Source organism: Lissotriton vulgaris, chromosome 1_1, assembly GCF_964263255.1.
Source record: "Lissotriton vulgaris chromosome 1_1, aLisVul1.2, whole genome shotgun sequence".
Lineage (NCBI taxonomy): Eukaryota > Metazoa > Chordata > Amphibia > Caudata > Salamandridae > Lissotriton > Lissotriton vulgaris.
Window position 1 is genome coordinate 674582713 of NC_141685.1, and position 27258 is coordinate 674609970.

The 27258-nt window shown below is 43.8% G+C and overlaps 1 protein-coding gene across 1 annotated transcript in view; it reads right to left on the minus strand.

Moving 5' to 3' along the window:
- SLC71A1 (solute carrier family 71 member 1) overlaps positions 1-27258 on the minus strand; it is a 290205-nt gene that overhangs the window by 15595 nt on the left and 247352 nt on the right. Inside the window, exons 9-11 of the mRNA XM_086954554.1 lie at positions 17541-17653; positions 4564-4661; positions 436-599 (exon numbers count right to left, since the gene is read on the minus strand). Of these exons, the coding sequence (XP_086810680.1) occupies positions 436-599; positions 4564-4661; positions 17541-17653 (375 nt within the window). The remainder of the gene's footprint in view (positions 1-435; positions 600-4563; positions 4662-17540; positions 17654-27258) is intronic.

Genomic DNA, 27258 nt, shown 5'->3' on the forward strand with positions numbered 1-27258 from the left:
TTCTAAGGTAAGGAAACTATAACTAACTGTTTCTTTCAGGTTGTGTATTTTGGAGACTGTGTCCAGAGTCTCAACACTAAGAAGGTTCATTAGAAACAACAAAGCAGCCCACAGAGAAATTATAACTAAATCAATGAAGTCATTTTTTTTGGGTGTGAGATCACATCCAAAAGGCCTCCATTTGAAACAGTATATAGATATAAGACTTAGAATATATCCCATAGTGTTCAGCATAAAAACAAAGCAAGCATGAAACGCCTTAAATGCCAAGGTGTGCATTTACTGGTCCAAATTCTGTGCTAAGTATGTGCACTCGATATTTATACATTAAGATAAACTAAAGCAATTTTCATATTAAATCTTTAAAAACAAAACGTGCAAAACTCATGTTCAACAACTAAATCTTGCATAAATATTCAAACCAAATGAGAATACCTGTTGAGAATGATGTTGTGCGACTCTATTTTCTCCAGGTTCATTTTCAGTTATTGTTGGCTCTGTTAGTTCCACATGAAAAATATAGAATATAAATCCGTAGAGCGCTGGCCCCAAGCCATTACACAGCCCTCTAATGCCAGTTACCATTCCCTGCCCAACACCTGAAAAAGGGGGAATCAACAAATTAACTGCTATATTTTCCAGACACAGACAAAATTGTGTGCAACATATGGTATCTGGGTTAGAAACAAAAACCGAAGGTTATACTAAAAACGCTCATCAAAGGCTCATACTATGTAACCTGAAAAATGCTGTGCAATTTTTCATGTGCTTAGTAAGGCATTGTACTCATCACCCTATGTAGGAAGCTGGCTCCGTATAGTGCTCTATTAGTGTTAGTGTGGGCGATCAGCCTTAGGTCTAACAGAGGACTGCAAGACATTCATTGCACACACATGATCAATAATGGACACATGACTCAAGGATATCCAGACCAATTTTTGTAAAACTATACTTGGTTTGTATTTTATTTTAAGACCCAGGTCTTCGTAATAAGGTAAGTACCTAGTTAATCAAAAATATCTTTTACTTAAAAAAAAAATCAACACCTAGAAAACTTTTCACACTGTCCAATTTTATTTTATGGGGGAAACAGTATTGCGGTTAAACAGGTGAGTATCGAACTGACAATTTCAGTCTTCAGAGTCAAAAGTCAGCAAGGACCAGGGGTCAGGTAAGTAACAAACTACACCACCCACAGCACAGGGGCGGGCTGGTGCAGAGGTCAAAATAGGAGTCCAACCCAATGCCTTCCGATGGAGACAGGGGGCGGCTAGGGGCACACTGCTTACAGGTAGGCAAATCGATTGCAGGGACTAGGCTTTGGGGTTCACATTAAGCACAGGAGGGGACGGGGCAACAAAGCAGCACCAAGCATTCACCACCAGCGGCACAGGGGCGGCCGGGTGCAGTGTTCAAGTTCGACGTCAGTCACCCAATGCGTTTGAATTAGGATTCTTTGGTCAACAAAGAGGCTGCAGGTGTGGCACTGGAGTCTGCAGGAGGGAGACCAACAATAGCAGATGGGATGTAGGGGGTTGCAGAGGCACGGTCAGTTCAGCTCACCAAGGCTTCAGGTGCAGGGGTGCTTTTGAATGTCAGAATCTTCTAACCGGAGCTGGTCGCGGCCGGGGGTGGGCTTCTGGATTTTACATTGCAGGCGCGGTTGGGGAGGGCAGGAGAGGTCAGCCAAAGCTGGACATAAGGTCAGGCTCGCCGTGGAGACTTCACTGCACAGGTGTGCCACTCAGACTCGGGCCGCGGGTGTCAGGTGTAGAGCAGGCAGGAGACGCGGATCCGCCTGGATCCGGAGTCTTTGGGGTCCATTTCTTCTGGGCAGGTCGAGAGATTGGAGTCTTTATTGAAGGAATATTCCTCCTAGGTGTTTTGAAGTCGTTGTTGCAAAACAGGTCGAAGGGTTGTTGAAGCTGGAGACAGGCCAGTAGACTGGGGCCAAGGCATTTAGTCTTTGGGCTTCTGCTGCAGGCGGCTTCTTGCTTCTTAGGTCATCGCAGATCTGGGGTCCAGGTCTAGGAGAGCCACCTAAATACTAAATTTAGGAGGTGTTTTTAGCGGCAGGTAGGGCCAATGTGCACCTTACCTGGGTGACTACACCCTCTAGTATGCCACCCTCCTGTGGGTGGGGGCATAGACATCCTTGACTGGAGGGGTCCCCATCCTCAAGTTGGCAGGGACTGAAATTGGGTTCATTTCGCTTCCTCCCACCTTAGGGGTGGGGTTGGCAGAGGCGAGCAAACCTATCTTTTTTTCTGCCGGTTTTCCCACCCATAGTGGGGGCTGGCTCGCAGCAGGGGCGGGGGGGGGGGGGTCGCATTACAAAGGTGACATGCATTTGAAGCGTCTGTACTTCGAGGAGGAATGACGCCTCTGCCCAGGATGTGCATTGTTTCTGGTCCCAGAGAGCAGGAGCTCTCTACCAAAGGATCCAGAAACATGTCTGGTGGTTGCTGGATGTCTACAGCTGGTCAGAAAACACACCAGGGCTGGTAGGGATTCAGGGAGATACTATAAATTGCACACTGGCATCAGTGTGGGTTTACTGAAAGGAGTAGTTTGGTGCCAATCACTCCTGTATTCAGTGAAACCATCTTGATGATGTTGAACTCGAGTTGTTGAGTTCTCAGCCCATGTTCTCTCTAGGACTTCACTGGCACTTACAATAATAGGGAATTATGCCCAATATTGTAGGGGTATATCTGATCAAGCTGATATGCCCTCACCTGTAGTATAGTGCACTCTGTCATATGGATGTGAGGCCTGCTAGAGGGGTAACTTACCTATGCTGCCTGGCAGTGTTAGCTGGCAAGGTACCCAGAAAGGGTGTCTTGTCGACTGTCGTTTTCACCCTCAACAGGGGCATGCAGGCTGCAAGAGAAGTGGCATGGTCCCAGCACTCAGGCCCTAGGTACCATGGGTACCAGTTACTAGGGACTTACAGGGGGCAGAAGTACCAAGTGGGAGTTTTTGTAGGGAAGGAGCACTGGCACAGGTCACCTGGTTGGCAGGGACCTTGTGCACTACATTTGAAACCACACCAAGACCAGGGAAATAGTGGGGGGCTAATCTTGCGTAAGAGAGACTTTCTCACATCATCTGTTCATTTTCAAGTGCCATGGAGGTCTGCTGATTTAAGATATGCTTCTCTTTTCCCTTACACTGTTATAGCCCACCAGCAAAACTCAAACATAAAGACCACACTGGAAGAAAATAAAAGAAAACACTCCTGGACAATATCTACAGCTAGGCCAAAGCTTTAGAACAAGCCAGCATGAAGAAATACATACTTCATAACTGTTATGTTGACAGGCAGTTTGAGGCAAGCTGCTTTGTTGAGATGGACTTAGCTGCCAGAGCATGCAAGTCAAAACCTCGGACTAGTACATAAGAATTTTTATTTTAATGAACTCAACTCCTACTTTTGAGCTGCGAAGTGTATAGACATTCATAGCACTATCTGTTGTACTGAACAATACAGAAGATGCGAGCATCCGAAATTTGTGTACTTATAAATCATTTAGATATATGTTATTTGCTGCCCTGGTTCATTTCTCTCCAAGCCTGCAGACATCAACACCGAGTAAAATGTACTTCTAAAAGAGGGTCCTTTCTGCAGATTGCTCACCCTGAGCCCTTCCCAGCCCTCAAGAATGCCCTATCCCCTGCACGAAGGGGCGTGTCTGCAATGTCTTTCACTGATCCCCATGACCTCTTCAGAAGCGAAGCAGCAAGTTCATAACAGAGCAAACTGTTGACATTAGATCTTATTTAGCATATCGCACATACATTGAAATTGCTAGTTTGCTGACTATTCTCTGAATGTACCCCCTTCTTTACAATTTGACTTTTATGTAGCACAAAATCCGTAGCACCAAATCTGTCATTGTTATGACGTTTTAGCGCTTTAAGGAACTTGGAGTGGGAGGTGGGGGGGAGGGGTTAGGTGGGGGGGATGTCCAGATTCTGATTTGTCTTGTGAAAATGTGGTATCAGTAATTTGAATGGATACGTTCTTATGGTATGTGAATATATCATCTTCTGTTTGATGCAGGAGATTCAGTTCTGTGCAGAATTACAATGGGTAATAGTGGCTGCAGCTAACTGCTCACTATCATCTTCGGTGGTAGGCATGCCCACTGGCAGTGAGTGCTTTTGGGTGTCAAATAGCCAATTAATGGCATAGTTTGCTATGTTGGATGTGAATTGTGAGTTCTGTCCTGAATGGGTCTGAAAATACTTTTGTATGTGACCTTGGAGATAATCACTAATACTGGCTGCTGTCAGAGTTCGCATAATATCAATACCATATGTTTAGAGTCTCTGTGAGTACAAGTGACCAGTATACTCTATTTATATTTTAACTTTGACAAAAAGTATTCTTTCTACTTGATATGTTTGTTATATGAATCACTCAGTGTCTCGTATTTGAATACGTTTATCAAAGTACAAAAAATTATCTGTTTCACCATTGTGTCTCTTAAAGGAGCTATTTCTGCGTTTCACCCAGATAAAATGTAATCCATCCCTGGTCATAATAAAAAGGTTTACCTTGTTGATCAGCTTCAGCAGTTCGAGAGACTAAAGCACTTATAGCAGGAAAAGTGATACTCGACATGGCTGCAACAGCTCCAGCAGCCCACATCATCCTGTGTAAGAAAAGTAAAGAAAGTCTGTCAAGATCCGCAACATACTGTGCTGAGACACTCAATATTCACCGTTGCAACTTTTATTTTATAGTGGGCCTTAAAAATATGAGAATCACCAATATTACAAGATTAGTGGCCCCATGCAGTTGCACTCCCTGGGATCTGAAACGCTTTCTGCAGAAGAATGACATTTATATATGGTGAATAACTTTAATTGTGGTTGCAAATCACTGAACATTTGCCAACACTTGATAATTCGGGGGGGGGGGGGAGAGAGGGGGGGGGGGGCTGGTAAATCAGTTTCACAAAGTGGAAGCTGTCCCTGTGGAAGAGGTCTGTGAATGGTGGTTGGCAGCCTCAAGGAGGGGGACACAGACCAGAGGACATTTCCTGCTTGTGTGTAAATAGTTTATTTTTAGGAGCAGCCCCTGCCTGGTTAGGGGACAGAGCTTGTGAAAAAAAGGTGTTCAGAGGGAGGAAATGCAAACAATTGTATGCCCCTAGTAGGCTTCCATTCACTGCATCTGCAGGGTTTGCAAAATGCCTCATTGCCTCAACTCCAACATTAATGATGCACTAATCAGCTACGTTGCAAAATGGGCTTAGCTATGTGTCCTATATTTCCATAAACTGTTTAGGGAGAAAAAAAGCTACTTACTTGTAATCCTAGCTCTCCATTGTGGGTTTCTTCATAAGAATTAGAATGTCACTGCCCAAATTCATAAATATTTCCCAAAAAGCATTTAATATTTTTGGCAAACAATCATTTTATTTATCTGGAGACTTTTATTGTGCTGTATGTTTTACTTTCAGAACTAAGCAGATGGTCAGAAAAAAATCTGAAGGAATTTAATTATCCATTCTCTCAGGCAAGAAAGCCATGGGAAGTAAATAATGCTGCTTATAATCAGATATTGGGCCAATTGTGAGGAAAATTGATAGTATAACCAAACAATTGAAAACAACCCGTAGGATGATTTGGTAGGAAAAAGATATTTCTTTTAAACATGGCATTTTCTCCATAGATGAAACTGTAAATGGTATTATTTAAAACGTTTTTGTAAGAAAACGTCCCAACAAGAGGCAATGTGTTGTCTTTCCTCTGAAACGAAGTTTAATTTGCAAAGCAGCACTGAAAATTACATTCAGCTGTGAAGATAAAAGTCCCCAAATCTTTCCGCCTAACAAAAACAAGCAATAGTTGTGAATTTAGGTTTGTGTTTCACCTGGAAGAAAATGTGCGCTGCTCCTTCGAGGATTTCAGATGCTACACTGTCCAATTATAGCAAAAACGGTCAGTAGCCATTACATTTGTCTTACACAAAATAGGCAAGGATCGTACCACTAGCCTTTCCATTATCCTACTTTCCAGGAGAAGTAACCACAATAGAGAACTAAGAACTAAGTTCATAACTAACTATTCCTGCATGTTAGGATTTCCTTGGATATTTATACACTATAGATTATAGTAACAAACGAATCTCGAATAAAGGAGGCATGAAATCCAAGCGAACACAAGATGTAATTTGAGCTAAGGATTTTGATTTATTTTTTAAAAACGAAAACCTGGACAACTTCTGGCTCTGCATTTGATCTGGGTTGTGCATGCCACGTAGGTTTTAAATGAATGCATCACCTCCGTCCTCTATGCAGAGGTGAAGGGCTTGTGGTAATCTTTAGGGAGACGTGGAACATAAAGCCTTCAAACCTGGACATGCTGAACCTTTTGGTTTCTAGCCTACATCTATCCTCCGTGTCTTCTATTGTTGGGGTGATTTGCTATCCCTGTACTGGCCAGATTCTGTTACATGTTTAATGAAGTTTATTTGTCTTCTCACTTTTTTCCATTCTCCATTCTTTATTCTAGGTGACATCAATATTTGTTGGATAATACACATTATTCTTTCACTAGGGACCGATTGAACTCTATGGAAGCAGTAGGCCTCCCACAATTGGTCTCAGACCTACTCAAGGATGACCACACTATCAATTTGATTTCTGCTCCAGAAAGCTTGGGGACCATTATTCAGATTCTCTCCGATATGGACTGATCATTCTCTCATTCTTTTTCACAATTTGGCCAGTAGCGTTACCACAACTTTGCTCTAAATCTAACAACAAATATATTTGTCTAGGCCTTGCGCCAAATTAACACATGAGACTATCAGCTGTTATATCTACTAACCCTACTAACCCTGAAATCCCGATTTCGGGCACAGCAATGAAGGACCCTGAAGTCTATCCTCCGATTCACTGCATAGTCGAGGATGCCTCTACCTCCTATCATAATAAGATTATCCAGGCTTTAGGTATTATCCTTTCATATAAGATTCGTCCTCGTGTGCAGCCTTCATCACGATTGTACAGTAATAGTTTAAAACTAGCTACATCAGAGTATAAGAAAGCTGAGAAACCCTTGCAAGAGATCTCTTGACCTAAACTCAGAATGGAGTTAAAAGCAGTACAAAAACCAAACAACTGATTTGCACAATAAGGACGAATATTATGCACAATCTATTCTCTGACTCTCAAATGAATATATGATTATTCAACGAATTCAAGTTCCACGCATGCCTTTACCACGCGAATTTTACTTCGCATGTGTCTTTTGCACGCAGCATTTGACAACGCATGTTTTTACTCCGCAATCATAACGTTACGAAACATCTGACGTCCCATTTAAATTAACATAATGATACTGATAGGCTACATGCAGTACGAAGGAAAAGATCGATGTTTTAAACAATAATAAACAGATTCCCTTACATTATATTTTTATTTTTTTCATAATGCGCTTAATTAATACCCTAATTTACAAAGTTTTGATTCATATCTTACCCCTGTACGTCTTTCACCATCAGCCCTTTCTTCCACCGACCACGGAAACAAGCGTCAAAACACGTCTATCAAAACTGATAACGGACTTCTATTATGACGTGCTCTTTTCCTTCAGCGTTTTGAGGCATTGTAGAGCGTTTTTTTTTAACGTTTTCTTCTTATTTATTTATTAATATCCGCTTGGTTTTTTTTGGGGGGGGGGAGACCCCCCCAACCCCCCTAGCCTCCCCCCAGTCCCCCCCCCCAGCCCCTTAATCCCCCCCCACAGCCCCCCAAAGCCAACGCAGATCGTACTTGCAGAACGACAACAGGAAGGAATACCACTCGCGTGGTAAAGACGGTCGTTGAAGGCTTACGCGTGGGAAAGACCTTTGCGTGGTGAGTGACGCGTGGTAAACGTTATGCGTGTTATTTGCTTCGTAGTAAATGATGTTTCCCCTCTCAAATACTACTAAAGAACATTTCTCGGTGGTTCAATCACTTGTTAATCTCTCTTGCTCGTCACAGTCTATAGAGAATACACAACTGTGTGACAGAGTCTTCTCTTGCTGGTAATGTGCATGGTCATCGACTCCATTTAGATTGTTTATCTGCAAGGTGGCTGAAGGATGGAATAGGAAGTATAGGCTAGTATAGTGTGATGTCCATGCTAAGGGAATTAGTGAAACGCATAGATGTATCTGTAACAAACAAAGGTTTCCAGTGAGGAGGGTGGGTGCATGTGAATCTTCCACACTACATGCCACGAAAAGATGCTTACTGGGTAAGTAATATTTTTGATTTGAGGCATGTGTGGCTGTAGATAGCTAGCATACACTGCAAATCAGTCCTCCTCAATAAGTGATGGCTAACCTGTGAGGTTACAGTTGTTTGGAAAAATGTACGTAGAACTGCTTGTCCAACATTGGCTTGTTGATGGGCCAGCATATCTACACAGTAATGTTTTGTAAATGTATGCAGTGTAGAACATGTAGCTGCTTTACATATGTCCACTATAGGTATATTTTCTTGGAAAACCATTGAAGCTCCTTTTTGATGAGTAGATTGAGCTCTAGGATGGATAGGTGAACTTCTTTTAGCTTTAGCATAACGTTTGGATGCATTTGACAATCCAAAGTGCTATGCCCGATTTAGAAATGGCTCTTCCTTTGTGTGTCTTTGAAAAGGCAACAAAGAGTAGCTGTGTTTTCATGGCATACAAGTGCTACCGGAGAGCCTTATACCTCACCCGCAGCACAACACCTTATGTGCCTGCAATACCGATAGAGGGTTCACCTAGCGGCGATGGGGTACTCGCATCCTCCATGCTCGCAGAGTAGCGGGAGGCTGATGTACACACGTTGGGGGACCTATATAGAGAAGGGGAGCTTACAACATATGAGACGCTGGTAGCAGAGGAGGGACCTCCACCCGGGGGCTTCTTAATGCACCGCTCACTGATAGCGAAGCTGACTGCCCGATGGGGAGATGTAACGACGGAACCCAGACAGCATCTAACTATGCAATACCTCCATGTCATGGGGAGGGACAGACATTTGGTTCGTTGGTTTGCGGCTTCATTAAGGGAACACGCAGCGATTAGTCTAGATCCCCTTAGAGGCTAGTGGGAGCTCGATTTGGGGTGGCCCTTAACGGACAAAGAATGGGAAAGGGTCCTTAAAAGTCCGGTGCGCATCCCCGGAAACATGCGATTTCGCGAGATACAACTTTTCATTATTCACAGGGCCTATCTCACACCCGAGTTGATTAATAAATACTACTGTCGCAACGATGCGCGCTGCCCCAGGTGTGACGAACTAGGGGCGGGACTGAGGAGCTGCACAGGTCGAACCATACCCTTTGATTGGCCCAAGTATATACTACACCACTTCAGTAGAGCCCCCAAACACAAGGTGACATCCCGCTTCCTGGACTTGGGGATAGTGGTGGCACAGCGCCTCCTCACGAGGAGATGGAAGGCGCATGATCCACCATGTGCTCGAGCGTGGATTTCCTTGAATGAAATGAAATGAAAATTGCACTTGTATAGCGCTATCTACCCGGAGGCCTCGTAGCGCTTATGACTGAAAGCTTACTTAGCGCGGGCTCGGGCAGATCAGCAGAATTTAGCATACAAGTGGGTTTTCAGAGCTTTCCTGAAGGAGAGATGATTAGTGGTTCCTCTCAGGGGTAAAGGAAGGGTGTTCCAAAGCTTAGCCGCAGTGTGTGAAAAAGAGCGGCCTCCCCAGCGGGCTTTCCTGATTCTGATCGAGGTAGCCAGTTGGAGGGTACCAGATCGGAGGGCGCGGGACGGGGCGTAGGGAGTGACCAAGGGCTGTAAGATTGCAGGGCCCAGGCGATAGAAGGCTTTGTGTAGAATACACATGGCCTTGAATTGAACTCTAGCCGCTATGGGGAGCCAGTGAAGCTCCCTTAGGGCATTCCTTGCTGACTGCCAGCGAGGAAGATTGTAGAGTAGACGGGCCGCACTGTTTTGGGTGACTTGGAGCTTCTGAGTGACAAAGGATGGGACTCCCATATAGAGAGCGTTCCCGTAGTCCAGGCGAGATAGTATAAGGGCCTGGACCAGGATCCTCCTTGCCTGAAATGGAAGCAGAGGGAGCACCTTCCGCAGCATCCTCATCAGTCCAAAACAGGTAGCTGCGGTTTTTGTGGCTTGGGCCGAAAAGTTCAAGGCTGTGTCAAACCAGATCCCCAAGCTTTTTATTTGGGGCTTGGGGACAGGGGGCAGGCCCAGACATGGTGGCCAGATGGATGTAAAGACAGAGGGAGAAGGATTACCCAATAAAATGACATCATTTCCTCATTTCAGGTATGTGCCAGAGCGGAAGGGACTGCCATACGTAGGGAGGAGACGGTGGGGCTTCGAAAAGAACCCATCGCGGCACTTTGGGAGCAAATGTTGGACGCATTATAGCAGGCAGGCAGGGAGGGAGGCGCGGGAAGTGAGACGGAGGTGGGAGGCGTGCAAGAGGGCAGGTGCATACCACGGGCCGTTCTCCTGCCAGGGTAGTCTGGTGTGTTCACCTCCTGGTCCAAAAGGGCGCTTAGATACTCACGCCACAGCAGCCATGGTTGAGGAGCGCGTGCGACGGGGTGGAGGGTGCTGGAGATTGTGCCGGGGGAGGGAAGGAGAGGGGGAGACAGTTAACAGATGAGAGCTGGTCTCTCGGGGGGGGTGAATCTTGTTGTCGCAGTTCATGTTTTATTCTTCTCTTTGTTTCCAATGTCACTGATCTGTTTGCAAGCTCAAGTTGGAGGGTCAGCCCTGAATTGCACAGGCTCTTGAGAAGCCAGCGAATGACCCCCCTGGACAATTTCGGAGTCTGAGTCTGCATAAGGGTAGGCGCACTACAATTCAAGCAACTCTGGGCAAGCATTGCATGTCTTATCTATTGTAATGGGTGATTGCTGGTACGTTTACGTACTAATGTGATAACACATTTATGGCAGACGTATCTTTGTCAACGAGCATCTCCAATGATGTTCACAATGTAAAGTGCACCTTTTATAAAATGCTAATAAAAACAGATTTGACAAAAAAAAAAAGAGTAGCTGTGTTTTCCTAAATGATTTGGCTCTATCAATATAATACATGATGGTTTGTTTTACATCTTAGGCAGAGGTCTTCAATCTTTGGGGCGTGAGCCCTCATTCTCAGACCACGTGGCTGTCTTTTTCACGGCCTTTGATGAATCGTTAGATTTTCTTTAAAAAAACTGGAATTGTCGAAAAAAAAACTTTGAGCTCCTCTGTTGCTTTTAGACTCAATGACAGAAAAAATATATATGAAGAGTGTGACTGCGCACAGGATCACCTGGGGCCTCGTCTGACGTCGCATAGGGTCAGGTATATCACCAAATAGTGGTCAACGATGCTCAAAAGGGGGGGTGGATGATGCTGGAACAATGCACAGCATGTGAATCCAGAAATGGATTTACGCTGAAAAGCCTTTAACAGTCCCCACTGCAAGACCTTCCTAGGCCAAAGATAAAACAAACAAAAACACATCGAACAGCTTTGCTTGTGATTATCAGTCTTGCAAACGCCACACCAGACTACAACTACAAACCTGTCCCAGCGCACAGCATTAAATAATTGTTGTGAAGGGCATCTGGTGGCAAGATGCCATCCAACTCTCTCTTCAGGTGGCAGATTAAAAGCAGTCAACTGGTGCCATTCAATCTCCATACATGTAAATGTAGGATGTGCAGATTTGTGTGGAGGACCATGCCCTGCAGCAGAGACAAAAGGTCTTTGCGAAGTGGTGGGCTGATAGGAAAACCGATGCTCACACCCAGAAGGTAGGGGTACCACGCTCTCTTCACCCAAACCGGAGCCACTAGGATGATGTGAGACTGGTCACTCTTCATCTTTCCCAGAACTCGAAGCAGGTGATGCACTGGTGGGAAGGCACACAGAAGTCCTGCTTTCCATACTAGCCAAAACGGGACTCTTGACAAGTGTTTTTGCAGCATCCCCAATATTCAAAACGTTTCACACTGGGCATTCGAGGACGACAAAAAAAAATTAAGCAGACTGATGTGGATCTGGCCCTTCACTGGAGATGACCAGTCCAACAGGGATGCTATCAGTCACCACTGTCCACTACAGAAGGAAGAAAAGACTGCCTCTGGAACAACTGTGTTCAAGCAACTACCACTGGAGGGCTGGATCCGTCTCTACAGATATCCAAATTAATCAGTCAGATTACCTTAATTCTGGGCACACCAAGTTCAAGTTCCGCAAAGCCAGCATATGGTACCTGGCAATGTAGACAATGGAGGATGCAGGAAGCGCAGAGACCAAGAAGCCTCCAAGCTGGTCTCAATGGGATCCAGGTTCAACCTAAAACATCAGGATTACAGTCCGAATATCCTAGACTCATTATAGCAGAGGGAAAGCCCTTAACTCCATTGTGTCCAGAATTGCTCCAATAAACTGAAGCCTCTGCAATGGAGTCAGGGGGGACTTTCAGTAATTGACAGTGAACCCAAACGACGTCAAGAGGTTCACCAACGTCCAATGGTGGTTCATGATTAACTGTATCGAGCCTGCCATCAATAGCCAGTGATCGAGGTACAGGAAAACAGCTACCCCAGACCTCAATGGGCTACGACCACTGACATCACTTTCACGAACACCAGAGGGGCGCTGAAGAGGCTGAAATAGAACACACAGCAAACTGAAGATGATCATGGCCTATCTTTAACCACAAGTCTCTGGGTCTGCAGGACAGGTATATGAAAATAAGACTACAGCAGGTCCAAGAACACCATCCTGTCATCCAGGGACACAGCAGACAGGATCTGGACCAGCATGGGCATTTCAAATGTGTCCTTCCACAGGACGGCATTAAGAGGGCAGAGGTCCAAACCATGCCTGAAGCCCCGCAACAGAATGAACTGGTGCACGTGGAAACCCACTGTAGCGTGGGATAAATAGAGGGCTACCAGAAAGACAAGGTAGGCCATAACCATTTTTTACTAATTGTAAGATCAATCTGTCAGACGTGACGGAAACCCAACCTGGGAGAAAATGTCAAAACCTGCATCCACACTGTGTGGGCATTTGCGACTAAAGGCAAAGTAAAGTGGTTTAGAAGCCACTGCGAGAGGAGGAAGGGGAACTGAAGACTGATGCCCTGCTGACCCACACGCGTACTGCCAGGCCCACGGCCTCAAACAGACTGGGATGCCTACTACACTGTGTATGCGCCAGCCCTCTGACAAACTCAAAACTTTCTGAATAGTTGCGGGAATAGTTAAGCGTGGACGAACCGCCTCTAAGAGTGCGCCATCTCTCTACTGCATTTAAAGCACTGTAATACAGTCAGCCTTCTAACCGAAAAGGTGATATGCATCAAAGGCCTGTGCATGAGAGAGGCTTGTACATGGCCAGAGAATATTGTGGAACACATCCTACAACACTTCTACTGACCTTTCATGGCAATCCATGGTATCCAACGTACAAACAGGAGACTCTACCTATATGATTAAGCTATGCTATGCGTCAGCTTATAATGTAACCACTCTAATAGTGCTAGTAATGACCATGCTCTTCACAGCAAGTAAGTGAATATAAACATTCTTTTTTCATTTTAAGTAAATTTGGTGTGGAGAAGTGTGGCTCAATGATTAGAGTGGCAGACCCTGATGCAGAGGTCTAGCCCGGGACCAGGGTTCAATTCCCCGCCTCGGCGGGTCTTGGGCTCAAAATTCCACGGACCTGATAATTCTCGCCTCGGTGCCTATTCCAATCATGGAGTCCCACTCTGCAACTCTGGGCAATAGCTTGCTTAATCTCCACAACGGCCCCCACAACGCTAAGGATGCCTGGCCTCCACCTTGGGGGTGCCCAGGAGTGGACGCCTCACAGGGAAAGCCAGGATGGGTTCCACAGCGGTATTCGTACAAGCGCCTTGAGACCCTTGCAGGTGAGTAGTGCGCTATACAAGTATCAATTTACAGTGAAAAGTCATAATATAGATTGAAGAAAAACCAAGTCACATTTACTCGTTCATCACTAGCAACATACATACAGTATCATTCTCCGATATCCTCTCTCATACATGAAAGAGAATAGCAATAATTCTAGAAACGTGCTAAAAGTTCAGGTTCCAATGTATGGAACAGTGATGTATAATCAATTTTAACCAACAACTGTATTCATCTTGGTGTTCAAGAACAGCAAAGGGATTGAAGTTGCAAAGTAATATCAAAAGATGAGGAAAAGATTCAACATTAGAAAACACTTTTCAAATGTATTGCTCAAATATCCAGATTGGATAGGATAAGACAGTTCATAAAAGGAACTCATTCAGGCGCCAACAAGCGTTTCGGTGAAACACTCATTTACTGGGTATCACCTTCTTCAGGGCGCATATGGTGGTAAAAAAGAATAGGCAATGTGGACCTGTCTGGAGCGTGATATGGCGGTATAGACCTCTGTGGAAACTGTTTGGGGACCGAGATCAAGCTTTATGGAGAGACACTGCCAGGAGAGCGCTGTGCAGATTTAAAATTTCTGATTACTGTTGTAAGAGTCGTAAGCTGCACCTCGTAGTGGAGCAGAGATCCTGAAAGATTGTCAGTCAATGATTTCCAAAAATCCAACGTTGTGGTGACTTCTCAGTGTATAAACTCAGACGTGAGAAATTAAAAGGAGAGGGACCTAGATGTGCCGCGCTGGTGCTCTAATCCGATAGTCTTGTTTGAGTTCATTTCACTTCATAAGGGTAGTAATGATGGTTACTGGACCGGGAAGTGGTCGTTGAGTCAGCCAAGTAAGAGCATACCAGCGCAGTGTCCGGCTGCAGGAAATCGAGCAGGCTTGTACATGGCCAGTGAATATTGTGGAACACATCCATGAAGTCAAGGAAGTACAACACTTATCTACTGACCTTCACTGGCAATCGTTGGTATCCAGACTTCCACGGATAACAGATCTGGCAGTGTCTTGATTATCATGAATTGACGGAGCAAAAGAGACCCAAGATCCCCCCCATGCCCTGTCCCACAGGGCATGTGTGTAATAACCCAGCAAACAAACAGCATTCACAACAGTAAGGCTAGCATGGAGGAAGAAACCATGTTCTTGCAAAAAGCCTCCATCCTATTCAATTCTCGGTTTGGAGAAGGGGTTGGAAATGACTTCAGATTCAGCTTACTGGTCGAGGTCGCACTGGGGTGGGATGCTTTGTGAGAAAATACAGGTCACCAGGAGCCGGTCGGTGGTGTCTGTTTACCTGCCTATTTGCAGGCGGACAAGAACAAAGCTTTGACCAAGTAGCCATCAAAGAATCAGTGACAGCTTTGTTAAAAAGAAACAAGGGCTCTGAAGTAACTGCACGATATCTGTAAAGACATTTGTTTTCTTTTTTTGCTGCAATTCTGCATGAAGTCAAGGACCATACCAAGTCAAGGTTGTCAAGTCCTCTGGAATGCTGTAAATCAATGTATAAGGTATTATAAAAATTTGAAATACAACTCTTGGTTCCAACATATGTGGCCCAACTAGAAAACCTGAAATAACATCTTATGCAGAACAAGAATACCTATGTGTATATTGTATGTGATGCAAGAGCACCTATATGGTATTGTTTTCTAAGTGTGTGTCCATGCTGGTCAGGGTGTTTTGAGATTTAGTATTTACATTCTCATTTCTCCCTTTTTTGTGTAATTTGCTGTTTTTGAATCAATAAGGTACTTTTATGTTGTGTAATAAGATCTCTCTAGAGATACGTTTTTAACAAACAGAACTAAGTTTTTACTATACAGTGAATAATAAAGGATTCATGATCTTTCTACACTAGGTTCTTGGGTTCTAATTGGTGCTGTTAGAGTGAGTTTTGATTGGAAGTAGTATATGTGTGCATAAAAACAGAGCCCAAAGGGACTATTGTTTTCAGTGTCTACTTAAGATATTATAAATACAGTATGCAGTGAGCAGGCCATCCCCATCATTAATATCTTGGGGCGCCCCTTGCTCTGGCATAGGATCAGAGTCCAACCCCAAAATATAATGAAGCCTCTGCCGGCAACATCAGTAGGGATGAAGTTGGTTCAGGATGGGACATTGGCAGCGTTGAAATTAGTGTAGCAGGGACTGGTGTGGAACTCGGGGTGGAATTAGTTGTCTGTATGGGTCCAGTAATTGGTCCCAGAGTATCAGACGGAACCAGGAATAGACCACTGGCAGTAACCAGACTGTGGGCCCACGTAGTTCTGTGGGGCCTGAAGGCGCAGCAAAAGGATCCGGAAGCACACTAAAAATTTGCAGGATAGCCTCTTTGAAGGCCACGGTCTGTTTCGGGAATTGCCGGAGGCCACAAAAATTTGGAGCACTACAGGACTAGCTGAGGAATCAGTACTGTGGCCAGAGACCTTGGAGGGGTACAACAAACATCATGATGTTCTTGCTCCTTCTATTTGGGATCAGAGTGGAAGTACGGGGTTGAGTGTGACTTTTTCTTTTTGCTTGCTTTTGGACTTAGGATTATGAGCGTGAAGTTGAGAGGTCACAGGAACAGCCGCCGGACCAGATCTAAATGCACAACTTGGAACATGTGTGGGACAAACATGAACGTTGTGACTACTACTTGTATTTGGGGTCATACAAAATCACCTCTGATTCTTGGATCGCCTGATCAAATAAGGGTTGCACTTCTCGCATGACTGATTTGTGGACTGAGCCAAGACACCTCCTGCCGAGCAGTAACAGGCACCTGCTTCCTGCAGTTGGGCATGGCTTAAAACTGGTTCTTTTGGGTAAAGACAACATTCAATAGTATACTGGTGAAACAGTTTAGAAATCGTCAGATAAACCTACAAAATTGGGAGTAGAGCTCCAGATCTGCGTTGGTAGGCACAGAAAGAAAGCAACTGACGTCAGCACGCAAGTTGGCTTATATGCCGCTATTCTCTGTCATTTCCGGGGTGGTGTGGAATTAGGCCCGTGTGGGAGCACTACATGGAGATAATTTTTCTGGATCCAGTCTGGCACTGAGGAATATTCAAAGGTGAATTTATGCTAGAAGTATCCATCATAAATGTAATAACACTTACAGGTTGCGTCCAAGTTGGTTTTCAACGTGTTCCCTTACAAATTTGGGACTATTACTTTCATAACAGCATCACTTGGAAGGGGGTGGAGTCTCCAGTTGTTCAGTTTTCCCCTTTGCTTCAGAGCGAAAGTGAGCCTGACCTGCTACGGTTTACAGAGCAGAACTATTACAGTCACACTGTCACAGATGTCTCCCTTTGAGTTCAAGACAATCCATTGTGTGCTCAAGGTCAGGGCAACTTTGTTGCACAGGTGCTCATGGACTAGTCATGTGTGCCAGACAGTACTGACCATAACATGTTTCAAGAAAATATACAATCTGTGGCATGTTTTATCATTTCGACTGCAGGCATTTCAGTCTAAACGTGTGGGATATAACCACTGCCTTTTCCGATTCAATCACCCCGACAAGACATTTCTGGACATGCAGAAGTTTACAAACACACAAGCTAATCGTAATTGGTTGGATTGACTTACCAAGGTTCAGAGCCGAAGCCATACCAGGCAAGCTGTAATATTTGAAATCCCAGACCCAACAAGATAGTATTTTTATTTCCAATGGATCTCATCAACAAACTCAAGACTACGGTCTGTTAAAACACAATTGGGAAGCAAGATTTAAAGCAATAGACATCATTAAATTGCTTTGCCAGTTTATTTACACAAACATACAATGAGAAAACAAACATTAGTCCCACTACATTGTCTCTACATACTATAATACAGAAAAAGTCAACCTAGGTCTCCAGCTGAACCCTGAACGCTTTATTTACCAGGAGAGCTCTCAGGTGGTTTCAGACTCATGCCAGAGTTAAGGCTGTACATTTAAGACAAGAGCTAAAACAGAGACTGGTGGGACTATCTCTAGCTTTAAAATCTTTACAGTTCCAAATATCCTTCAAGGAAGGGAATATGATGCCCAATTAAGAAACCTCTTACTTCTTCCAACGTAAAACCCCCAAGATGTCTTAGTGAATGTCCAGTTTTAAAAAAATGGTTCCGGAATATGAACCATGGCACAAATGGCAACGGAATTGAAGTGGAAACCTCACTATCTGACCTGGACACTACTACAGCAATGTAGGGGCTGACAGAGGAAGGATAATGTTATTTACCCAGTAAGCATCTGTTCTTTGGCATGTAAAGCTGTAGATTCACAAGCTTTGAATACTCCTGCCATCTAGTGTTGGGTCAGGGTGTTTGCAAGTTGTTTTTCTTCGAAGAAGTCGTTCCTAGTCACGAGGTAAGGTGACTCCTTTCTTCGGTGATAGTTCGCATGGTCATGGTTTTGCCACAAGAGGGTGAGAATGGAGTAAGTAAGTGTAGTAGAGAGATGTTCATGCGTACAAATGTATAGTGAAGAACTACAACAATTACAAGTACCCGGGGAGGCGGCTGGGCGCATGTGAATCTACAGCTCTACATGACGGGAACAGATGCTTACTGGGTAAGTAACAATATCAGTTCGAGGCATGTATGCTGTAGATACACATGCTTTTCATAGACTATAAAGCACTATACTCCCAAAGCGGGGGATAACCTGTAGATGTTGTAGTTGTTAGGAACAGTGTTTTACGTACTGCTTGGCCTACATTAGCCTGTTGTCGTGCAAACACATCTACACAATAGTGTTTGGTAAATGTGTGTGGTTTAGACCATGTAGCTGCTTTACATATGTCAGCTGGAGGGACGTTACCTAAAAAGCCACAGAAGCCCCTATTTTGTGAGTGGAACGTGCTCTATGGGGGATAGTCAAAAGTCCTTTCGCTTTAGCCTAGCATGTTTGAATGCATTTAACAATCCATCTCACAATACCAGATTTAGAGATAGGATTGCCTTTATGCGGTGGAGCAAATGCTACAAACAGTTGTTTTGTGGAAGTCTTTTGTTCTATCTATGTAGTACAATAAAGCTCTTTTAACGTCAAGCGTGTGATGAGCATGTTCTGATATGGAATCAGGTTGAGGAAAGAAAACTGGTAACTCAACCGATTGGTTTATATGAAAAGCAGAAACCATTGCATTCCATTCAAAAGCTTTATTTCGGTACATCGACCATAAAATCACAAATAAAATTACAATACTTTAAAACCCTCGTTAAAAATTAGATAAAAAACATTGATACAAATTTTAAACATTAGATCGCCCTACCGGATAAACAACGATCATAAAGTGCAAATGCAAATAAGTTTATATAGTCTTGACTACCATAACAAAAACCCAAGCAGAAACTACTTTGGGAAGGAATTTGGGGTTTGGTACGGAGAACTATCCTGACTTTGTGCAGCTGAACCAAAGGTTCTTCTAGAATTAATGACTCTAGCTCACCAACTCTCCTAAGTGACGTGATAGCAATGAGAAAAGCAACGTTACATGAGAGGAACTGTAAAGGGCATTTGTGTAATGGTTCAAAAGGTGGACCCATGAGCCTTGCGAGCACACTGGGGCAGGAGGAATCCTTTGTAGTATTACCCTTTTTAAACCTTCCACGAAGACCTTGCTTACTGAAACTCTGAATAGTGACAGATGTTGCTTATTTTGTAAGTATGCAGCTACAGCTACAAGGTGCAAATGAATAGACGTGTAAGCTAGTCCTGCTCGTTGTAAATGTAACAATTAAAAAATAATGTTTCATATAGAAGCATATAAAGGATTGATATTGTTGTTGTTGCAATATACAGCAAATCTTTTCCATTTTGCAGCATAGCAAGCTCTGGTGGTAGGCGTTCTTGTTTATTTTAAAATATTCATTCAGTCTGGTGGTATATTTAAGTAACCAAACTAAGACTTCAGAAGCCAGATCGCTAAATTCAGTTCTTTGGGATTTGGATGTCTGATTTCTCAATGGTTCTTTTTGAGGATACTAGAGTTCAGGTGTAGTTTTTGATGTGCTCCAACAGGGTGGTGTACCATGGTTGACAAGCCCATGTGGGAGCTACCAGATTTATTGTGAGGGATGTTTGCCTGAGCTTCCGAACCAAACATGGATGACTGAGGCAAAAAAGCATATGCAAATATCCCTGACCGGTTCATCCATAGGGCACTGCCCTTTGATCGCAGGTGTGGGTACCTGGAGCCAAAGTTTGGGCATTTTATGTTTTTCGGCCGTAGAGAATAGGTCTATTTGTGGAAATCCCCACTGTTAGAAGTATGGAAGGAGAACTGCCAGGAGATAAATCTTGTGATGGATCGCCCAATTGCAAATAGTTTGAGCGAGTGTTGACAGTTGGAGAGAGTGTACACCCCCTCGCTTCTGCACATAATACATTGCAGTCACGATGTCCGTCCAGACTAGGATAGTTTTGGCTGTGAGATGGGTTTGAAAATCTTTTAATGCTAGGAAGACAGCTAAGAGCTCTAGATAGTTGATGTGGAGAGTTTTATGTGTATTGCTCCACATGCCTTGTATTGTGTAACCAACCTGTTAGAAATGCGTCTGCTGTGAGCACGATCTGTGGAACAGGGTTGATGAAAGGTTGACCTGGTAATAAGGTTTGTGGATTCCACCACTGCAGAGAGCAATGCGTATGGCCGTCTACCAACACTAGATCGGTTAATCGACCCTGTGATTGATTCCACTGACTTGCTAAGCACTCTTGTAGGGGGTGCATGTGAAGCCTTCCATGGGGTACAACTGCTATGCAAGACACCATCATTCCTGTTAGTTGCATGAACACTCTGGCTGGTAATGCTTGGTTGGGCTGAAATTGTTTAATGGCGTGGCTACTAGATAAGAATATCTGTAAGGGATGCAGGTCAAATTTTTGTGCATTGATGGTGAAGCCTAGTCGAAGAAGTTGATCTATTGCCATTAGTGTGTGCTGCAGACAGTTTTGGTGAGTGCTGGCTTTGATGAGCCAGTGGTCTAGGTAGGGGAAGACTTAAATTGTTATCGGAGGTGAGCAGCGACTACTGCCAGGCATTTAGTAAAAAATCTGAGCGCTGTAGTCACTCCGAAGGGAAGTACCTTGAACTGGTAGTGCTTGCCTGCTATCACAAATCTCAGGTATTTTCGATGAGCTGGGTGAATTTGAACATGCAAATATGGGTCTTTTAAATCTAGAGTAGACAAAGACTGCTGTTTGTAAAAGTAGGAGTACCTGTTGAAGTGTCACCATATGAAAATGCTCTAACAGTATTTAATGGTTTAGCTCTCTCAGATGTAGAATAGGTCTTAGGTAATCATCCTTTTTGGGGATGAGAAAGTACAGAGGGTAAACCACTGAGCCCTGGTACCGTATTGGAACTGGCTCTATTGCTCCTTTTAGTAAAAGTGACTGGACCTCCATCATCTGTATGTCTGCAAATAAAAAGTTTAACTAAAAAAAAAAAAAAAGTGACTGGACCTCTTGTTTTAACAAGTGAATGTGTTCTGGAGATAACTTGTGAGATCCTGGTGGAATGTTTGGGGGATTGCTGGTAAGCTCAAGGCAATAACCATGTTGGATAATTCCAAGCACCCATTTTGTTTGATGTTGTAGACTGCCAAATAGGGAGGAATTCGGAATTCTACCCCGACAGGTGGGGTATAATCAGGCGGAAGCCTGGGCAAGTCACTGTTTGTTGGGGGAGGGAGAGTTAGGGGGTGTGTGACCCTTATCCTTAAAGTTTTGGAGAAGGGTTTGGGATCTGTACCCACCTTTAAAGGTGATACATTTCAAGTGAGACAGAAGTTGACCTCTTTTTTTCGTAAAATAAGACTTGTCCTTTTTTCAAGATAAACCTTTGAACAATGATAATGAGGACAGATCTAACACGGGATCTAACACGGGTTCAACGTTTAATCCCCATGAACATATGATTCCTGTTGAAATCATTACCGGTGACTAGGCAGTCTTGAAGGATGTTTCTACTTTATGCCAAAAAGACAAGAGACAATTTCAGAACTTGCCGAAACACGAATACCATGCACTACAAAGACTGGCCGAGGATGAATCCATCACAATCAAACCGGCCGACAAAGGCGGGGATACTGTAATTTTGGACACAGCAACATAAAGAGCAGAGTGCAGACGCCAGCTCGACAATACCAGATTTTATCGATCATTGAAAATGGATCCTACCACACGCTTGGCTTTGACTATCAAGGGATTGGTAGATGAAGCAAAAGAAGAAGGGTGGATAACTGATCATGAGGCCTCTTTTTTAGTAACTGCTCATCCTATCATCCCTTATTTATATGTATTGCCGAAGATACATAAGGAGCAGCTACCACCGCCAGGGAGGCCTATCATCTCTGGTATCGGTTCCATTTTGGAGCCTTTATCGACTTTCATGGATTTCTTCTTGAGACATCTAGTACGCAGAATGCCTATGTATATACAAGATACCAAGGATCTACTATGCCGTTTGGCAGAAACATCTTTTGACACTGAACAAGACTATTTAGTCTCGTTTGATGTCGAATCATTGTATACTTGCATACCACAAGATGAGACGCTATCAACTATTGAGACATTGCTTAATAACGCCACCATGGATAGTATAACTCCGGTACATTTCATCACGGCCTGTGCTAAACTGGCCATGAAGGAACATTTCTTTAAATTTGAAGAAGAGCTGTTTCTCCAAACATCCGGGACTTCCATGGGCAGTGTTTTCGGTCCAAGTTTGGTGAATCTCTATGTACACAATTCTGAGCAATCCGAGACTCTGAAAGAGAATAATACCTTTGTACAGCACATCCAAGTATGGAAACGCTATATCAATGATATTTTTGTGGTATGGAGAGGTTCCCCTGGTACCATCATATCATTCCATCAATGGATGAACACAAGGAATGAGTTCCTGAAATTTACGTTTGAATTTTCAAAGATAAGTTTACCTTTTCTGGATGTGCGGATTTTCCCAGAAGGAAACAACCTGGATTTCGAGCTACACCGCAAACCTATGGCACGTAACTCATTACTATCACATCGGAGTTTTCACCCTAAAGCTCTCCGTGAGAACCAGCCCTTTGGGCAATTTGTACGTGTTCAACGTAACTGTACGTCTCTGACGAAATATGAGGAACATTCCAAACAGCTGGCTCTCCAACTGAAACAGAGGAATTACCCAGCTAGTACCATCCACAAGTCAAAGAAGAGAGCGGCCAATAACAACAGACAAGCTCTGATTGAAATTACACCGCTTAAAGAAGAACAGGAGAGACTTAACTTGTGGTAACACCTTAAGTGGGTACTCGAACGACAAAGAAGAGCATTCTCAAACACTGGAGAATTCTCAACATTGGAGACTTGCCATTACCTCCCCCTTTATTTGCGTTCAAAAGAAGTCCAAACATCAAAGATATGATTGTCCACACAAGACTGATTACAAAAAAGACAGGTCATCAAACGACTTTGTGGGGCTTAGCACCAGTAAAGGGACATTTTCCTTGTGGTTCTCGTGCTGTGTGTGAACAAACAAAATACACTACGGAAATTGACATTGGAACATATCGTCCTTGGATGCTGTCAAAACATACCAATTGCAACAGCGAAAAATTGGTTTACATGATTATATGCTAATGTAGCTTGCGCTACATGGGCATGACCACGCGTAAAGTGAAAACCACAATTCTTGAGCACAAAAGTACAATTCGCTGCAAGAAAAGGTCAATGAAATTGACCAATCGCTTTATAGATCAAAAGCATTCAGAAACTGATATGACCTGGGTAGTCCTTGAGCAACCGTATATTCCATCGCACATTACAGGTTTCTCTAAATTTCTACTCAACCAAGAACAACGCTGGGTTTTCAGGCTTCATACGGATACTAGAGGCCTCAATGATGACATGCCCTGGCTATTGCTATGAATTATACACTCAGTATACTTGGAATATGTAGTCTTGTTCGTTTTCATCTGCACTCTATATAATGTACTGGTAGCACTGAGAAGGACTGACAATGTGCTTGACTAGGTCATAGGAAACCTTACGTCAACATATGTCTTCAAGAAGATTTTTTCAGAGATAGCCTAGATAGATTATGATACACTAGTACACCGAGGCAGCTTTTGTGAAATGGTGAAGATTGTTGAGAATCACACTAACCGTATGTGCACTGGGATTTTATTCTCTCTGGCTGAATATGTGACTGTTGTCTTTTCCATTTGCATAGAAATGTACTTACGGGTGGAGCAGGTACTGATACTACGATAGCTCCACGCACGACAACTGTCTATATTATTTATGATTATCTAATAGGGTAAAAGTACAGAAAGAACGCGCACTTACTAATCATGCGCGAAAAGATCAGCCTTTCATTTACATACAACTGCCTATACAGCGTGCAGCAGTTTTATCAGGCATAAAGAAGAGTTTTTCGAGGGGTCCTTCACGTACTTTTGAGCATAAATGAATGACCTGCTCTTGTCCTGAGTTTGCTTGCCACTGAAAGAGCATAGACTCCAGGATCTATAACTGCTACAGCACGCAGTAACATTGAACAGATCTTAAGTTCTAAGGTTAACGCGCAACCACCACACATGCGCGTTCAGTAGTAAGGTTAATGCGCTACCACCACACATGCGCATTGAGATCAGTGTAAGTTCTGCACATGCGCAGAGACACGGAACCACGGTGTAATCAGGCACCTTGGACAACCAGTTTTGGGTCCTTCACCAGCTGCCGGCAATAAGCCTTGATTGAACACACTTTAAAAATGAACGGCGCCTTCCGTTCAGTACCTCCAGTTGCAGCCACAGTCCGCGACGGGGTACTGACGGATAGGTAAGAAGATGCCGCGCTGCATGGTTAAAATGCGCATTCACTTTGGGGGCTTCACTCTGAAGGCACTACCTTCTAGAGTTGCTACTCCGTGATTTTGCTGTATGGAGTCCTTTGACGAGTGAGTGATTTCTACGCTAAACAGAAACAATGACATGTCAGTTTTTTCAAGGACTGACTACGGAGTTGACTGCTAAATAATTTAACTACTAATTTCTCTCAGCATTTTCAAAAATTGCCACGTTTCTTTGTGGTAAGCTGCAACTATGTTTACCAGCTTTTGATAGCCACTATGGACTCTTGGTCCATGCTGTTCCTCTATAATGTAGTTAGTAGTATATGCTGGTAGAGGTACAATGGATAGAGGAGATAACAAATGAAAACTCTTCAAGAATTATCACTTTGGAGAATTCTGAACATTGGATGCAGTGTACATATAATTACTTGAGCAGTACAGGCAATTCTATGTCTTTTAATGTATAAATCTGTGTGCACATGATGAAATAGAGATTTGACACAGAGGTATATACTCTTTTTTTTATATAGAGCGGGCCCTGTTCCCTGAGCTGCCGCCAGGTTAAGGTGAGGCTTTATATATCCATCAAGTTGGGCGAGTTCTTTTCTGCCCTTCTCACTACTTTGTGATGTGAAGGATACATTAAGGATCCTTTCAGTATTTAATTAGGTGTGTGTTGTAATTCACAGAGTTATGTTTCTTGACCTGATAGATGCCTATTTCTTTATTTTTCTAGGTATTTCCAGTATTACGGAAAGGACACACTGGAACAATGGTCTAGTATCTTTAGTACACAATAGTGTCAATGCACTTTTTGCGTTGTTTCACTTTAGTAGCACCTTTGTATTTATTTTGTGGTCCTGACAAAAGCCCGGCTGAAACATGTTGACCGTGTGTGGAGAACCTGCAGTCTAATTTCCAGACTGCTGTTTGCACTGCTTTTTAACCCTGCTTGCGAGAGCAAGCCAATAAAGTTAGATCATTTTTGCTGTCACTAGGTAGTTTTGAATCACATTTTCTAATTTTTTTGCGCTAAAGGGATTTCTCCCCCATGGAGAATTGATACTTCCACATAGTCTGTTACTTCTAGCACACACCGTTATTATAGACACAAGGATTTTCTGTGTTATTTATTTTCAAGTGAATATGGCCAGTGGTCGGGGTTAATATGCAGTTTCTTTTGCTTCGGATCGGGTGGTAATGGAATAGTGTCCAGGTTTGGATCCAAAGGGGGTTACGGCACCGAAGTCTTCGGTGCAAACGGAGGCTGACCTTTTGGCGTTGAAGATTTTGGCTCTGAAGGCTGCTTAGCTTTCGGCACAGAGGATTTCGGCTCCAAGCCTGATTTGTGCTTGGAACCAGAGGCTTTCGGCTCTGAGGAGGAGTTTTGTCCACTCAGTACCGAGCCGGAAGGATTGACTGGTAGTTTTGGTGCCGGGCCCGGACACGAGGCGTCGGAAACGTCATCTCGGTGCTGACCCTGGCCAGGAGGCTGAGGTGGTGCCGAAGCCTTGTGTTTTTTCAGAGTTTGTGGGGCAAGAGGTCTTTGGTACGCAAGTCACCTTGTCCCTGCGGCAGTTCTTCGACGTCCGTGTCTATCTCGAGCTACGAGTCTGAGTCTTTTTTTCAGAGATAGGCTTCCTCCTCCTCTGCTGCTGATGACTCGATCTCTTCTTGACCGGAATCTTCACCGAACATATCCGCATGTCTTCGATGCTTTTATGCTGCATCTCTCGAAGTGTGCCCGGCGGTCACAAATAGTCTTTTTCGTTCAGAACAATCTGCAAGTGTCGCAGTCTTCTTCCTTGTGCTCCAGAGACAAGCACAGGCTGCACACCTTGTGCGAGTCAGTGATCAGATACTTTGCGTGACACTGAGGACAGAATTAAAACAGAGTCCAATCCATTGACGGAGAGCTGACTGGGCGCGGTTAGGCTTCAAAGACCGTTCACAAAGTTTTCTGATAGAAAGTCGATTCCGATGACGAAACTATATGCAGAGAAATGGGAAACTCATACAGAAACAATACAGTCAAGGGTAGAGGGGATTGCACGTCGAAGGGACCCTGAAAAACAGTTTCGAACCAGAGCGCAGCAATACACATCCGAACCCGATGGTGGAAAAAACAATCTAACAATTGAGTTGATGACCATGCGCACTATCAATCAAAGGAGGAGTCACCTTACCTCGAGGCTAGGAAAGACTTCCTCGAAGAAAACCAACTTGCAAACATTTGGACCCATCACTAGATGGCAGGAGTATACAAAGCATGTGTATCTACAGCACACATGCCTTGAACATGTATTTTTTTTTTTTTTCAGTTGACCCACTTCAGCCAGTGGTCCTCTTTCAAGTCTGGGGACAGCCTTTAAAGTTTCCAGTTTGACTATTTTATCACAACATGTAGCGTTTTCAGAATATATGGGTTTCTGTAGTAGAGATCAACATGCTAAGCTTTTGGGATCATGTTT